Here is a 17,515-nt window from a genome sequence, read left to right on the forward strand (position 1 = left end):
TCTTCTCTTTACTGCTCAGTAGAGGCATCTTTCTGCATTTTCTCCAGATATTCAGATGTTGACAGTTTTTTGGAGGAACCCTTCTCCCCAGGTCCCTCTTTATCCTTGGAACATCCCTGACATTCTGAAATTTAAATGGTGACATGGGGCCTTCCTTAAAGGAGCCTGTTTTAGTTTGCTGATGCTGCTGGGATGCAATACATCAGAGATGGTCATGATTTTATAAAGAGGATCTATTTAGGAACAAATTTACTAATTTGGGAAGGCACACAAAAACCCGGCCCTCTCTCCTGGCTTCTGGGTTCAAATGGCTTTCCCAGGGGTGTTTCGTTTGTGCATCTACAAACATTTGGGTCTGAACTCTGAGCACAGAGCTCTGATCTGAGGTTTGCTGAGCTGTATTAAGCTGTTCCTCTCTCTTGCAACTTCTCCTTCTAAACATTACTCATTGCTGAAGGCACTCCCCTTAGCCAACCGCAGCAGTAATCAGCCATAGATGAATCTCACAGGCTGAAGATTGAAGTCCACAGCGACAGAACAACTGGGCACCATCACCTGGCCAAGTTGACACTTGAATGTAACTAACTACTACAGAGCCCAAGGCCTGGAACCAGCAGCAGGTCTTCAGACACCCAGAATCTGCAGGTTCATGTTTCAGAAGATGGGCTTCCAATTTGGGAAAAGCCGTCCCTTGGCCCAGGTCCTCTGATAAGCTTGAATACTCTTGGCACATGGAGAAGGCTTTTCTTTATGCAATTTTGTTTTTTCCTCTCATTAAAAAAATCTATTGTAAATGTAATATAAAGGCACAAGCTAGCGCCATAGAAGTAAAGCAACTTCTAAAAAAAAGTAAAGCAACTTCTTACAAAAAGAAGGAAGTCTTGAGTTGTGAGCAAGAAAGATAAGCACCCAAAACATGAAAGCTTGTTGTCCAGGATTGCATCAGCTGTAAGAGCCAAGCTGGATGTGGACCTCTCCTTCTAGGATTCAGGATTGGCTCCAGGTGCTGGCATCAAGGATGCTCAGAAAAACACTTGTTCTGTAGGCCTGGCAGGTCATAAGGGCAGTAGCAGGTCCCCTGAGACCCAGAGGTGGGGTCAAGGTGAGGAGAAGGGGTAGACTATCTCTGGAATCAAAGTTAGGAGGCAAGACAAGACGACAGGAAAACCGTGGAGGAGCCTAGAATCTCTCTTTTCTTTTCATTTTGCAGCTCATCTGCTCCTTCAACCTAGCATTCACCTCCCTACTGAGTACATAGTTGGAACTTAGCTAACACGGATGACAACGTGAAAAATTTCTGAGCCACCAAATGTACAATAGAGCTTCTCAGGCTCTCCTATTTCTTTTTCTTCTCCTTTTGAAATAGCGTTATTGAGATATAATTCCCATGACATACAGTTTGCCCATTTAAAAGTGTACAGTCAATGCATTTTAATATTATGTTCACTGAGTTGTGCAACCATCACCACAATCAATTTTAGAACATTTTTATCACCCTTGTACCCTTTGGCTGTCACTCCCTGGTCTGGGTCTCCTAATTATTTGTATTTTACACAGAGCTTCAATAAGCTTGTCTCTCTTGTTTCTTATCCTGTGGCAGATTTAAAGTAACAAATTGTAAGTGAGAGGTAGGGTGGTGGGAAGTGATGCATAGTGATTATGAGGTGGGCTTCGGAGTCAGTCCATCTGACTATCGCATGGTTGAGACAAGGCTCTTGACTCCCGGAGCCTCAGTTTCCTGATGAGCAAAATGAGGACGATAAGTAATAGGACCTACTTCGTGAGAATTACATAACTAATACATATGAAATGCTTAGCGCAGTGCTGGTAACATCATTAGTGTTGGTTTTGTTACTATTTGACAGCTAGCAGGGAGGGAGGAAACAGACTAATTATGAAAAGCAGATACAAGAATTCAAAGCACAGCAGTCTAGGGACAAACTGCCTCTCTGTGACTAAATAGCATAGTGATGACCTGGAGTCACCAAGGAAACCTTAAAATATGTTCAGCATGCTCTGACTAAGAAGGCAGTAATTATGTATTTCTTTAAATCACACCAGAAATGTTTTTTTTTTTAATTGGGGTATAAAGGAAGCAGACTTTGTTATCTGGAAAATTTGGTTATCCAGAATATTCCCTCAAGAATGTTTTGAGTAAAATAGACATATAAATATTTGTTATAACTTGAGCATTGCGCAGCAAAAGTATTAAAAATCATTTGGATGCAGGAGACCTGGATTCACTTTCCAGACCCATGTACCTTCTCCCTCCCCCCAAAAAAGTAAAAACAAAAAACACATAATGTTTTTAAAAAATCAGGGGCCATTGACAAAGAAGCTTCATTTGAAACAGTCAATTCATCTGCTTTTAAAGTTGAGAATATCAATTATAAAACCTAATTTAAAAGATCATAAAAATTGTACTTCTCTTTTATCTCTGGGGTCCTTAGTGAGGAACGGCAGCCCAGGTGGGTCGTGGAGAGGAGGACGCACAGGTGAATGGCAGGGGACAGTGAAGACCCACAGTGGAGTTGGGGGATGGGGGAGGGGGGAGTCAGGGATGGGGTTCTCAATGTTTACCTCTGGTGGACTCGAATGTGTTAGAATTAAGCCACACCATGTGACCGTGCATGCAAAGGAGGTGCTTTCTGGAGGCCCCCAGCGCTCCCTGCAAGCCTCTTTCACTGTTCATCACACTGCATGCATTGTGGTCACTCGTGTCTGTGTTTGCCTTTCCAGAGGGTCTGGGAACCTCTGGTCTCAGCCACAGAGTAGGTGCCAACTCTCCCCCTTAGGCTGGGAATCCCAACGTCCGCATGAATCAGTGCAGTGGACAGCGTAAGCAAGAGGTGCAGGGGCGCCCCTGGGAGTGGAAAATGCCTGCCCCACCTAACGGCATTTGAATTCAAATTTTAATTAAAATCCCATGCTGGTCTGTGACTTTGCCTGGAATCTTTGGAGTATGGGGTGGGGTGGGGGTGGGGCATGGAATGACCTGAGGGTGTGTTCTAAAGTGTTCTCTCCCCCTGAAAACGATGTAAGGAGCCTTCCCTATCCCTGCTGCTCTGCTGCACCCCTCACCCCTGGATTAGGTGTCTTCTTGGAGTCCCTCTAACAGACTTTATGGTAACAATCCGTTGAACTGTCTAGGTCCGTCCAGGCCCTCACACAGTCAGCCCTGGAGCCAGGGGTTGTATTTAGCCACCGGTTTATCCCCAGGGCCTGGCCTGGCACACAGCCCACGTGGGATTCCCCCGGTTCAGGGTACGTGTTTGAGAACCTTTGGTGAAATGTTTGCTCTGGGGCCCTCCATACCTGGAAGTCCTCTGATGGGCTCCGTAGGGCAGTGGGCTTCAGAAGACCCCTAGGAAGGTGGACACAGCCCCACAGAAGAGCAAGGAGAGCCTGGAGGGTTCCTGAGCTGAGCATATAAATCCGATATTATAACAGGAAGGCTCTGGGGCGCCTGCTGAGGAGGACTGGGGAGTGGGGTAGGGTACGAGGGGCACAGAGGATGCCAGGGGTAGGCTGTGCTTCTGGGAGGGCAGCTGGGAGGGCAGTGAGGGTTGTAGAGTGGGTGTGGCACCAGATTGGTGCTGGGAGGTGCTGGAATAACAGCTTACGTGACCAGATCCTTGAGGTCCTGCTGGCAAGAAGATCCTTGTGGCCCAAGAGGACTGTCCATGTTAGGGATGACAAAGCTGCTTCGTGGCCCTTTGGCTTGGCCTGGAGCTGAGTGCCTTCATAACTTCATACTCTGCCAGTTCCTTCGCAGAAGGTTGTTTTTGCCAGGTGTACATGTGTGGGCAGGGAAGGAAGGGGCACACCAGCCGTCTTTCAGTACCTGACAGGCTCTCATGTGGCAGAGGGAGCTGCCTTACTCTGGTGCCCCAAGGCCTAGCAGGAGCCACAACAGGTGGAACTGGGGACAGACTGATCTTGGCTTATGGTGAGGACATGCTTTCTAATAGAGGCAACAGATCAAGTCTTGTTTAGCTTTTTGTTTTTGTGCTTAGCACTGGCCTGACTCAAGAATAGGTGCTTGATAATGATTTATTAAATAAACATGTGAGTGCTGATGTCATGTTCAGGAAAGTAGTAAGCTCTCTGTCACTAAAGGTAGTCAAAGCAAAGGCTGCCTTCGTGGGAGGATTGAGGTGGGTAGACTTTGAGGTCCTTTGGAACTAGGAGACCCCATGGTTCTACAATTCAGATAAAGTTTTTTATAACTTCCTTTTTTATTTTAATAATAAGATTATTTTATTACTGCTTATGTGTGGGACTTCAGACAGCCTTGAAGGAAAGGGGATGTGTGTGCCTATGCACACACACACACACACACACACACACTTAGTTACTTAGCTATCACACTCCACTTTTTGTTATTGGCTAAGCCTCAGTTTTTTTTTAAAATATATTTATTAATTAAAAAATTAACAAATGAAATAAAATATTAACATATATAATCAATAATTCACAATATCATTATAAGCCTCAGTTTTATAGCATGAGTTCTGGGCCTGGGATAAGCAGAATTTCTAAAATGACCACCAAATAGGTTCCTTTCCAATCCCCAAACTGTGGATATGCTGAGGTATCACTCCTATGATAATGTTATGGTATATAGCACAGTTGACGAAAATAGGGAGGTTATCTGGGTGATCTAATAACGTGAGTCCTTAAAAGCAGAGAGCTTGCTTAGGCTGATAGTAGAAGGGGACATCTTAGAGATTTGAAGCATCGGAAGGACACACTGTCATTGACTTTGAAAATGGGTGGGGGGGGTTATGTGCATGGATCAGAGAGCAGCCTATCGGAGTTGAGAGCGACTCCCTGGCCAACAGCAAGAAACCAGGGACATCAGTCTTATAGCCACATGAAAGTGAATTCTCCCAACACCCTGAATGAGCTTAGAAGTGAATCCTTCTCTAGAGTTGTCAGGTAAGGGCCTAGCGTGACTGTCATGTGGATTTCAGCCTTTTGGTACCCTACACATAGAACCCAGCCAAGCCCACCCAGATGTCTCACCTGTAGAACTAGTTGCTGATAAGTGGGTGTTATTTTAAGCCACTACGTTTGTGATAATTATGCGGCAATGGAAAACAAATACAGACTCCTCTCCTTGGGCTCCATTCAGCATTTCCAGTTTTCTGAGATATGAGCTCAGTGGTCAGCTTCTGGTTATTCCAGGCCTGCACCCACAGTGAATGGGCCCTGAGGAGCTGGGTAGGTTCCTAATGTGGTTAGACCTATTCCTGGTGTCTACAAAGCCTGAGCTCCTAGCCCACGGATGTTCATTTGTGACGATCTAGAACTTACTTAATACCAAGGCTATAGCTTATTGGATGTCTTCAAGTGGAGAATTCTTTGGACACCTGCTGGTGGCCGCTGGGGCTTCTTCACTGGCACAGCCTCCCAGCTTTCTGTCCCTGGCAAATTTTTCCCACACTTACCTTAGACCTTACCTGCTGCTGCTTCTTGGCAGGGCCTGATCTCAGACAGTACTGGCCAAGGCCTACGGGGATGAGGTTGGCAGAGAGGTAAAAACAGTGACCTGGTGAGCATGTGGGTGACACAGAAACCAGCCTGTCATGGGACCTGGCTGAGCCTGTCAGAATGCCAGAGGGAGCCCAAAGGAATGGGTCTGCCTCTGGGTGTGGACATCTAGAAGAAGATATCAAAGTGAGAACCTCATCTCTCAAGGTTAACCTGGCTCTGAGGAATGAGCAAATGGCATGAGTCAGCAACTTACTTTGGGCGGGTTTCTTGGCTCACCTCCGTCAAATGGATGGCAGGCCTGTAAAAGCCTGGGCCAGAGGCTTGCTGGTACAGGTGGCATTTCTCAAAGCAGCCCAGTGTGTCTGTTATGCAGAGGGCCGGAGGCAGGGTGAGGGGTAAAAAGGTGCCACTCCACCTTCCAGCGGTGTATAGTCTTATGTCTAAAGAGATGATAACACTGGTTATGCAGGTAGGAACCAGAGGACCATGGTAAGTGGCGGGTGTAAAAATAGGGGGGGAGTTAGTGCAGTTCCTGAAAAATCGGGTCGGTGAGATGGAGACCTGGCCAAGAGCCAGGAGTAAGCCAGCTGCTTCCGGGTGAGCCATGAGGCTGATGCGGGGATCGTTCAATTTCTCCATCACCTGAAAATGTCCCTGGTGCCTAGAGAGGAGGAGGGGTTTGAAGGGCTCAGCTGGGTCACTGTTGAGTCCTTTGCATGTGGTTGATGGCCCTGGTTGTGGTGGGATAAATACCAGGAAGCTCTTGGGCTCCTCTGACACAGCTCGGACAAGTAGTCAGCTTGTTTCTGGCACTGGACACTGCTGGATGACAGTGTGGCAAGGCTGGGTCCCATTAGAGGCAGAAAAAGATATGAGAGAAGGGTGTGGGGGTGATCTCACCCACTGCTGTTAATCTCCTTCCTGGGTGATTCCAGGATTTGGGGTAATGCCATCAGAAACGGCACTATCTTGTTAATGAGGGAGATGGAGTCATTGCAAAACAGCCTTGCAAATAAGCATGAGCTGGTGGCGGTGACCCCTCTTCAAAGAATTCGTGAAATCATCTTTCGGTGCCAAGGTGACAGATCCAAAGGGAAGTGAAAGTGATGCTGATCAATCCTTTTCCCATAACAGAGACCCAGATCTGTGGCTGCTCCACTAGCAGCAGCCAAGATGGCAAATGTCAGGCTTGAGGATGGGCAGCAGGGATGATTGGGAGGCCAGGGTTTACTGCCCCCTTGTGTGATTTTGAGTGAGTCCTTGCCCTTCTCTGGGCCCCTGACACCACTATGAAACAGAGATCATACTAGTTGATTGTCACGATCTCCTCTGGTTCCAGTGCCCCAAATTTCTAATTCTGTGAAATGCAGTCTGACTGTCTCTCTGTGACCCTGTTCATATGCCTTCGTGATTGTACATAGATTGGGTCTTAGAGTTTGGTGAAAACCTGGTTGATTTGATGTCCTTATCTCTCATGCTCTTTCATGTTTGAACCCCTGTATTGTGGACTGCCTGCCCTCCTGTCCCCGTGGTGTTTACCAACTCGAATGCTCTGTGTGCCCTGCAAACTCAGCCCTCACAGTTCTTAGTATCGGAGGGCTATTATGTATCTCAGTGCCAAGGGACATGTGTAAGATGAAGGCATAAATAATTTGAAGCCTCTTAATGGTAGGGCCAGTACCAGCGTTTAATCATAGCAAAATGATCCTGCCCTGGACATAACAAAGACTCTTTATCAGTCACCCCAATTAGCAGCTGACGTCTCCCACTTTTCCTTGTCCTTGGCTCTTAGAAAGAAAAGTTTCAAGATGATTCGGTCCCAGTCCCTGTCTCTGCAAATGCCAACGCAGCAAGATTGGAAGGGCCCCCCGACAGCCAGTCCAACCATGCCTCCCGCCACTCCCGTGATCACTGGAACCACTTCCCAGCCCACGCCGGTGCCCTATGGCATGCCCGAGTTCCAGCGGGTCACCATCAGCGGAGATTACTGTGCGGGGGTAAGGTGTCTCACCCCTCCCCCGGCTGGCCCAGGCCTGTGAGTGTCAGGGAGGAGTCTGCAGAGAAGGAGGCTCCTGACCGGGCTATGGGGGGGTGTCTGTGTAGGGGCAGCCCCGTCCCTGTGAGGAGGGCTGAGGCTGCAGGCTGGCATTCTGTGGCTGTGGCCTGTAGGTTCCCTACGTTCTATAGACCCTGAATGCTGCTGTCTGTCCCTGTAGCCCATTGAGAAGGGGGGTTGGCTTGAGACCCACAGTGTTGCCACATGTTTAATGGATTCAGAGTCATGGTATTGATCGGTTTGCATGAACTCAGTTATTGCTGATTCCTCTCTTACCTGCTTTGCTTCAATATCCTTAAATACAGGCTAGGGCCTTTCTTGGTTAGAAAGTGAGCAGGCTCGGTTTACAGCAAGTAAGTTAAGCAAGTAAGTCACTGAAAATGTGCTAGTTTCACCTGATTGGATGATGCATTTTTGTTTTTTTAACATGGTCAGGCACTGGAATTGAACCTGGGTCTCCCACATGGTACATGGGAACTCAGCCTGCTGTGTGGATGATGCATTTTTATTGCTTACTTCTTGAAAAGAAATATCCCTGAGTCAGCACCAGGGTTAAGCTTGGTTTTTATCTCTCTTGCTGCCTCGTGCCTCAGTTGGCTTTGTTAGTCTCTCTCATTTTTTCTTTCTTTTTTTTTGCATGGGCAGTCACCTCTCTCATTTTTTAAAAAGTAATTTTACAAGAAAAAGCAAATTAGCTTATTACCCTCATTGTAAAATTTCCCCTAATTAAAAAAATATTTTTTTTTCTTGCGTGATAAAGAATATTTGATTATGGCACAAAATTGGTATCCAGTAAAAACCTGCCCCTAGACATGCAGTTCTCCTCAGAGGCAACCATTGGTTTTGGTTTCTTGTGTGTTCTCACACAGATAGATCCTCTGTGTGCCTAAAATTAATTATTTACACTTAAGCTATTTATTTGTTTGTTGTTATACAAATGGTAGTTTACCATATAAGCTATATTACAATTTTTTTTTTACTTATTTTGGAGACAATGCCATATCAATATATAAAGTACTTCCTTTTTTTCACAAGTGCATACTATTCCATGATGTGGATGTATCATAATTTTATTTAATAAAATAAATTTATTATCTTTAAGTTCCTATGAATGGGACTTTAGGTAGGGTTGGAACCAACCCAGGCCTTCTCTGAAGTTGCAGCCTCCCCACCAGGTGTCCTCAGTGTCCACCCTCCTCAGGCCTGTGGCAAAGCAGGGAAAAGGGAAGTCAAGATGTGCTGGCTGCCAACTGAAGGGGAAGGCATTAACCTGGCACGTTAACTAGCTTCTCTCCACCAGTGTCTTGGCTGGCGCATAGCAGGTCACGGAGCCCCTGAACTTGTGATTGGTCCCCAGGGAGCTACGTGTACATGAGAGGCAGGCTGATCTTGCAGATGTCCTTGGCACCCAGCGGGTCTGTGGCTGGTTTCCATGCTAAGTCCATTGGTTCTATGGGGAGAGTGCTTGGCTTTGCCATTGGCAGGGTCATATTTTTTATCTAAGGTGTTTGTGTCTGCCTTCTATTCCTACTGTTCTGGGAAGCCATCCACTGGAAGGTGCAAAATGGAATTAACACACCATAGTGGGGACATTTGGTGGCAGGAAAGCGGGAGGTACTACCTTAACAAGAAGCAAGGAATAAAATATATTTAGTAAAAGTACAAAAACACGCGTGGGAAGGATATATACCAATTTATTCCGTAGAAGGATACAGTGGTGTTGGGGAGGAAGGGTAGAGTTTTTTCTGTATATGTGATGATTATTTATTCAATCACTTTACGAGATCTGAAACAATTGCTAGGTCCAGAAATATTAATATTGTTAGATCTGGAAGGCAGGTGCATGCATATCTTTTATATTATCATCTATTAAAGCAGAGGAGTCATCTTGCAGGCCCTAGCCCCTGTTTGACTGCTGTTTAGCTGCTTCAAGAGCATTGAGATTTCTGAGATACTCATCCCAAACAGACTAAGATTAGTGAAGGTGGGAATTAATCTCATTCATTGAATATGAAGCAGCTATGCTAAAGTAGAATGTCTGTGGGCTTTGGAAATTAAGCAGATCAGAGTCTGAATTTTGACTTTTTGGTGTCCTGGCAGATTATTTATCTTCTTTGGGCCTCAGTTTCCCCATTTGTAAAATGGGTTGCAGCGAGGACGAAAATGAAATCTATGGAAGGGCTGGCACATGACATATGTCAATAAGCATTTATATGAATTGAGGTGATTACCCAGATTTAATCAGAAGTCTAAGTTTGGTTAAACAGCAGTTTCAGCAAATGGGCGGGCACCGGGAATTGAACCCGGGTCTCTGGCTTGGCAGGGGAGAATTCTGCCTACTGAGCCACGTGGCCTGCCCCAGAAGTTTTATTTTACATCTAAAGTATCCATGTGTTTTTTCAACTGAAGATGATGGTACTCATCCCCCCCGGGGAATATGAATCTGGCTTTGTCTCTTCATGACCCAGGTGCAGTTAGCCAGTTTGTGAGGCTGGTCTCTGGGTCCATAGGCCGAACCCCTGTCTCCCTCCCTGCAGCCCTAACTCTCCTCCCATGTTGAGGGACCCCAAGACCACCCCCTAGATTCTCTAGGAGGACTTACAGGACTTAGCACAAAATCTTAGTTGATTGCAGCAAAAGGATACAAAGCAAAATCAGCAAAGGGAAAAAGCACATAGGGCCAAGTTTGAAGGAAACCAAGCACAAGGTTTCAAGAGTCCTCTCCTGTCGGAGTCTCATGCGATGGGCTTAATTCCTCCAGCATCAAGTTGTGACAACACGTTTGAAGTTTTGTCTACCAGGAAATTCAGTACTTGAGGGTTTTATTGTGGGCTGGTCACTAGGCACCCTCTGCCTAGCACATACCAAAATTCCTGACCCCCAAAGGAAATAAGATGTTATGCATAAACTATATTGTTTACACAAACCATGCAGGCAGAACGAGCCATGCTGATCAGTTAGGGAATAGCGGGGACTCTCCTGAAATCCAAGTTCCCAGATGCCTGCAAGGCCAGCCTTGCAAGCGGGCGTTTCCAAGGTAGCAGCCTCAGGCTGGCTTTGTTAGCTCTCTCTCCTCTCCTCCCTTCTGCAGATCACCGTGGAGGACTATGAGCAGGCAGCCAAGAGCCTGGCCAAGGCCCTGGTGATCCGGGAGAAGTACGCGCGGCTCGCCTACCACCGCTTCCCACGGACCACAGCCCAGTACCTGGGCCATCAGCGGGCTGACACCGCGCCTCCGGAAGAAGGCCTCCCAGGTAGGGCGCTGGGGCTGGAGGTGGGGTCCCAAATGGGGGCACGGCCCAGGACTTGGTTGGGACATTTTGCTGGCTGGATGCCAGCAAAATAGATGGAGTTTTAAAGGCAGGGCCTGATAATGATTTCTCCTACACTGATGTTCTCCTTTTTCCCCCCAAGGATTGATTCAGTGTGAACCGAATGCCTATTCCTGTGTAGAGCTCAGCTGTAGAAGTTGAGAGAGAGAGAGATGAAAGACAGTCCCTGATTTCAGGCAGCCTGCCAGGGAGACAAAGCAGTCTCATGTGGAATATTAAAAGAACACAATCAGACAGTAAATGCCGACTTGGTGATGGGGTGGGGATGGGGTGAGGGGTAGGCACAGAGGGTGTGTCCTGGGGGCAGGAGAAATAGGCTCTGGAGTCAAACATAACTGCGTTCAGATTCCAGCTCTGCTACTTTCTAGGGCCAGGTATTTCTCTAAACCTCAATTTCTCAATCTGTGAATGGGGATTCTAAGAATATTTATATCCTGGGGCTGTAGTGAGCATTGAATGGTAGAATGCATGTGTCATACTTAGTGCCTTTCTGGCATCTAATGAGTGCTCAATAAATGGTAGCTATCTTCATGCTGTAGAATTCAGGCAACGTGAGATCAGAGGGGTCAGGATGGTTTCCTGGTGGAACCTGTTGGGCCCGTAAAGGATCTAGGATCAGGAGAGGATGTAGGTTAAATAAAGTACATGAGGGCAACTGGAAACCATGCTCTTAAAAGTTGGTAATGGGGTGCAGATGCAGGCCGGCTGTCTGTGCCAATGCCCTGCCCCCTGCTTGTATTTGGGTGTCAAATTGTCCCCTTGTCACTGGCTTTCTTGAAGCCCTGAAGCCTGGACTTTAGGCATCTGTTACCATCTGGTGCCCTGGGCAAGACCCACCCCTTCTGGGCTCATTTCCCTGTATGAGGGAAGTTGATCCCATCACCCTCAGTTTTGGCAAGAACAGACAGGAATGATAGTCAAATGTACATGCTCTACAAAATAAGAATACTCAGGGGTCATGGGCATGAGTGTGGTGAGGTGGAGCACCCTGCAGGATGGTAGGTGTGCCTTCCCCTGGCCTTTGTGACTCTGCCTGCGCATCTCACAGGCTGTCACACGTGGCCACTGGCACTCTTGAGGGACTCCTAGCAGGCCGTGTCCATGTCTGATGAAGGACCAAGGTTCTCTCCAGCCCGGGCCAGCAGCTGGGCAGTTGGATCCTGTGTGAAGTTGAATGACCTGCAGAGAGTTGAAGATTCCAGTTTTCCTGCTGTTTAGCATCAGCTCATTCCTCGACTAGAGACAGCTTATCAAGACTCTGTCTCATTGGCATAGTAATGAAAATAGTGCCCTGTAATTTTTATGCAGGGTAGCACTGTCTACAAAGCATGTTCCTGTGTGTGCTCTGAGGCAGCCCTCACAACAGGCCCGTAAGAATCCTCAGATGAGGAGACAGGATCAGAAAGATACAGGGTTTACCCCAAAGCCTCACAGCCGGAAAATAGCAAAGAGGAGTTTTCTGCCTTCTGAGGGCTGATTCAACCCATAGCCATGGGAAACACGTAGCTCTGTCGCTGGAATTCCCTGCTCTGTGGATAGAAGGTTCCTTTTCTGTACCCACCCTGGAGTGGGCCCCGGGCTGGCCTGGACTCAGGAGGATTGGGAGGACAGGAACAAGTATTCCGGCTGGGCAGAACCAGGTGCTGTGTTTTCTTCTTGGGAAAAAGACACAGATGCCCTTTTTAACGTCCCTGGGGTCCCTGAAGTGCCCAGAAAACTGAAGCCCATTTCATTTAAATTAACAAAATATATGTTGATGTGCCACTCATGTGCCAGGGCCTGCTCTGGTCCCAGGGACTGTTCTAGGCAGTAAGGACACAGCAGTGAACCAAACCCGAATCTCTGTCCACGTGGAGCTTCCATTTGAGCAAGGAAGGCATATAATATGCAAAATAAATAAGTGAAATTATTTTACACAGTGTGAAGTCCTGGGGAGAAAAAATAAAGCAGAGAGGTGGGGGTATGAAAAGTCCAGGCAGGTGGGGGTGGTTGAAGTCTGGCTAGGGTCGGTCAGGGCAGGCCTTGCCGCGAATGACTCTTGAGCCCATGTGAGCTCCTGAGGTCAGGGGCACTTTGGCATCACTCAGTCCTGTTTTGCAGACTTTCACCCTCCCCCACTGCCCCAGGAAGACCCATACTGCCTGGATGATGCACCCCCCAACTTGGGCTACTTGGTCCGCATGCAGGGGGGCATCCTGTTTGTGTATGATAACAAGAAGATGCTGGAGCGCCAGGAGCCCCACAGCCTGCCCTACCCTGACCTGGAGACCTACACGGTGGACATGAGCCACATCCTGGCTCTCATCACTGATGGCCCCACGTAAGCCAGGTTCCCATCTCCACGCTTCCACCTCCTGCTCTTCCCCTTCCCCTGCTTTTCATGGGATGGGGCTGGGAAAGGCCAACCAGGTCACCCCTCTACTCTGGGCGGTCCTCACTTAACCAAACTAGAAAGAGGGTGATGGCTTCTTTTGTTAGTACTTTGTGGATTTCTGCAGCAGTTTTCCTTCATCGACTTTCTCTGCTGTTCCTATGGCAACTTGCTATTTTTCAGCTTGGGGACGGGTGGACAGGACAGAGGGGCTGGCATATTTACAGAGCTGGTACTCCTTGCACCTTCTGTTTGCTGGTGTTTGCTGTTGGCCATTTGTGCACCTTGAAATGGCTGTCACCACTCTCCCCAGGCGGGACACAGCCTTGCGGAGTTACCAGCCCAGGGCATTACTATAGCTGGTGGAGAAGGGGTTGAAGACTGTTACTTCATGTGTTGGGTTTTCAGTGTTTATGGAGGGGAGACTAGCAGGTGGACTGGGGATCTTGGCACCATGACCCCCCATGATGCTTCATGAGCCTGGCTTGAGATAACCCAGCAGGCAGTTGTCTCCCTGAATTTGATTCCCCCCCTTTCTTAGTGAGCATGAAACCAATCATCAGTGGCAGTTCAGCATGCCCTGAGCCTGAGAGCCTTGGAGTGGCTGTGTGGAGAGGGCCCTCTCTGGAAGCCAGGGGTCTGGAGGAGGAAGGGGGTGAAAGTCTTGGCTGATGAACTTCTAGCTTGCTCCTGCTTTTTGGAATTTGTTGGGAATGGGTGAGATGCCAATATCCAGTGGAATGTGGGTCACCAGGTGACCTGGGCAGTATGGCTCCTGGTCCTCCCTGATCTGAGGACAGAACTAAGACCTGGTTGGGGGCAGGCCTGCCCCTAGGAGGCCTGTAGGGAAAGCCTGGAGAGGGAGGGGAAGACAGAGGGAACTGGCCATTTGGGAGGAATGGGAGCAGTGACCTTCTGGTCTGGGAGGCTGTCGGGGGGAGACCTGCCTGGGCCAAGATGACCTTTAACATCATCCCTTCTGCCTCTGTGACCCTCCCAGCTATATCTGCAGATGGAGGGTTGTGCTCTTTACAGAGTTGGCAGCCACCCTTTATGAAAGTCTAAGTGATTGAATGAAAAGGGAGTAGCTCTTTGCTTGAAGTCATAAGGAAGCAAGTGGCATAAATTGTGGTTGAAAGTTCTGTGTAGACATGGGTATGTGGCCAGGCATCTGGGAAGTTGGCCCCAGTGAACATGGCTCACCCCCAGTGGCCTTTCTCAGCTGAGAAAACCTCCCTTATCCTTTGGCCCCTTCCCTGAGTGTAAGGGAATCTGGGAGCAACACATATTTCTGTCCTAACCACAGACATCCCTACATCCCTAATCTGCCCATGATGCAAACACATCTTCCTCTTGTCCTAAAACCTCAAAGAGTTGAGAGGTCCTTGGGTCTTGGGGCTTGAAGAATGACCATTTGTCAGAGGGAGGTGTCCCTTCACCTCCTGATGGACAGGTCATGCCTTATAGTTTGACTCTCCTACTCATCTTCTGAGCAAAAGTCAAACTTCTTTCAAGGAGTTAAAGGTGGCTGAGGACAGACAGGAGGAATGAAGAAGGAAGGAAGTAGGTAGGCTTTTAATGCACATCACTATGCTCAGAGTTAGGCCCTTCCATAAGGATAAATTAAAAAAAATTAATTCACATTTCAACCTTGGGCCTTACCATCTTCATATTTATTTTCTGAAATGGAGACTAGAGGTTGGTGACTTGATCACATAAAGCTATAAGTGGGAGAACCTGTTTCAGGTCCCAAAGTCTGCTTGCTACTGCTCCGTGTCTTGACTCCCTACTGATTTCAGACTTTATAGAGCACATGGATGTAGTTAAACAGTTCACAGTGGTGACTCTCTAGAAAGCTAGAACCATTTCGTCCCTCCCTGCTCCATCCTGCCTGAGGCCTGGCCTTCCCTACAGGGTCTGTTACCACTGACTCTGGAGGTCTCCAAACTGGAGAGCTTGATGGCAACTTCTCCTCACCTGTGGTTTCTCCTCCTTCCCACACTTACAGGAAAACATATTGTCACCGGAGACTGAACTTTTTGGAATCCAAGTTCAGTCTTCATGAGATGTTAAATGAAATGTCTGAATTCAAAGAGTTGAAGAGTAACCCCCACCGAGACTTCTATAACGTGAGAAAGGTGGGTTAGCGGACCGTGTTGGAGACCCTCCTCCAAATCCCCTTCCAAACCCTCTGGGGGACCCCCAACCAGCCTGGGGCTAGTCCCTCCCTGAGAATAGCAGGGCTCCTGGCTGAGGGGGGCCTTCCTGGGCAGAGCATGGTGCATATAGAAGACTGGAAAGATGTGTTCCTTTGTGTCAGACAGTGGCTCAGACAGCACTTGGTCTGTCACTCTAAGTGGAAACCTCAGTCCCTGCTGTGCGTGTGTTGGAATTTGCCCTCTTCCTTGGGAAATAGGGCATTGCCTGTTAATTGGTCATGAAAGCTGAGGCCAGATGGCTTTTAAGGTACAGGGTATACGTTCATCATAAGGTAGGGAAATAAAGCTAAGAGCAGTTTGGACCTGGGAGTTGATGGTTAAGCTTCCTTTGGGATGTGATGGGCTCAAGTTCCTGCCCTCCTCTCCCCATCGAGTGGAGGAGCAGTCCTGGCCTGGGCTCACGGCACCCTTGATCTGCAGCCAAGGTATATATATATTAAATGAAAGTGACCTCCGGTGCTGCCATTTTCTTCCACTTAATATAGTGAGGCCACCATGTGTCAGGATCATTTGTCTATGAGCAGTTCCCAGCCTATCACTTTTGGTGTTGTAATTGTTGTGACAGGGGCGCTTCCAGGGAGAGGCCAAACTTAAGCTTATTGAAGGCATGAGTAGGAGTTAGTCAGGCAGGGTAGGGAAAAGGGATTGACAGCTTTCCAGGCAGAGGGAGCAGTATATACAGATACTAGGACGGAAAGGGAGGGGGTGCAACTGGAAGTAGAGCTGTGTGTTGTTGGGGGAAGAAGAGGGTAGCCCTGGAGTTGGGGAGAGAGTGAGGCTGAAGAGATGTGGGGAGGTCTTGGATTGTGCAGTGGCCCATGGCTTCTCAGAGAAGGCAGGGGTTGGGTCAGGGCATGGGAGTGGGCTGGGGTTCTGATGGGGGAAGGGTGGGGATCAGCTCTGCCTCTAACTGAGTCACAGTAGGGCTGTCATTTCTATAGGGGCCTCTGAGGGCCACCTCCCTCTCAGATCAGCTTTGATAAAGGGGAGGTGGGCCAGGGGTGGATGTGATCCCTCTGGGAGAGCCCAGGTCAGGCTTTCCTCCTGGGCTAGAGCCTCAGCCGTGCTGGAAAGCCCCAAGCTCTCCTCTGTTGAGTGCCATGGGGTCTGGCTTGGATTCTCACTTGGGGACAGGATCCACACATTAAGAAATGTTAATTTGGCTTTAGCTCATAGGCTATGAGAGGCTTATGTGAGTGTCTTGCGAGTTTCCAGACAGAATGAATGGACATATATTTGATACTACCACTCTGGGCAGCCTGGAATTTTAACTGTTAAAACATCACTTGTTCATTCTTGTGAGCCTTAGATGTTCAAACAGATGTGTGCCTCACTCACTAGGTGCCCTCGTCTCAGCCCTGCCCAGAACACACCCTCCATTTCCAGCACATGTCCAAATGGGCTTCCAAGGCAACTCCTAGCCCAGTCTTCGGCAGCCCTGCCCTCCTCACCTATAAATGCTGGAGGCCTGTGGGCTTCCTGCTCCCTGGGCTGAGCTGTCCTCACTAACTCCATGGGCTCTGACTCACATCTGTTTATTACTGCTGAGGTAGGGCTTCAGCAGGTGTTCCTAAACCAACCAGTTGCTCTCTGGTCATGATATAAAATAGAATCTTAACGTGCAGGGCTGTGTTTATACATCAGGGCCGATCCTTTGGGTCCCCTGTCAGTCTGAGGGTGGATGTGCCCTCTGTACAGAGATATCCTCAATGCCTGAGTTGTGATACAAGTGTGATACAGGTGGCCTGTTCTCTGACCTCTCAGTAAGTTCAGAGTCATGGGCCTAGGCCTTGGCTGAACCAGGCCATCACTGCCCCTTCTGTGTGAGGGTGAGGCTGGCCTCCATAGGCTGGCTGCCTTATCTTCCTCTCAGACCCTGTCCTGGGTGGACGAGAGCTGGCTTTCTTTTAGAAGGGTTAAGAGGGTTGCCTCCACATTTTGAAGTGGCTGTCAGAGTCATGGGGGCAGGTCAGGACTGTGCTCTGAGTCACTGGGGCAGAGCCCATAGTCTGGCCACGGGTCTATGTGGTTGGTGTTC

The 17,515-nt window shown here is 48.3% G+C and overlaps 1 protein-coding gene across 7 annotated transcripts in view; it reads left to right on the forward strand.

The window, feature by feature from the left end:
* The window catches only part of AMPD3 (adenosine monophosphate deaminase 3), a 57,476-nt gene that overhangs the window by 12,399 nt on the left and 27,562 nt on the right, over nucleotides 1–17,515 (forward strand). For all 7 annotated transcript variants that reach the window (XM_077113976.1, XM_077113977.1, XM_077113978.1 and 4 more), the window contains exons 3-6: nucleotides 7,292–7,496; nucleotides 10,647–10,809; nucleotides 12,988–13,207; nucleotides 15,267–15,396. In XM_077113976.1, coding sequence (XP_076970091.1) covers nucleotides 7,292–7,496; nucleotides 10,647–10,809; nucleotides 12,988–13,207; nucleotides 15,267–15,396 — 718 coding nt within the window. The remainder of the gene's footprint in view (nucleotides 1–7,291; nucleotides 7,497–10,646; nucleotides 10,810–12,987; nucleotides 13,208–15,266; nucleotides 15,397–17,515) is intronic.

This window comes from Tamandua tetradactyla, chromosome 8 (assembly GCF_023851605.1).
Source record: "Tamandua tetradactyla isolate mTamTet1 chromosome 8, mTamTet1.pri, whole genome shotgun sequence".
NCBI lineage: Eukaryota > Metazoa > Chordata > Mammalia > Pilosa > Myrmecophagidae > Tamandua > Tamandua tetradactyla.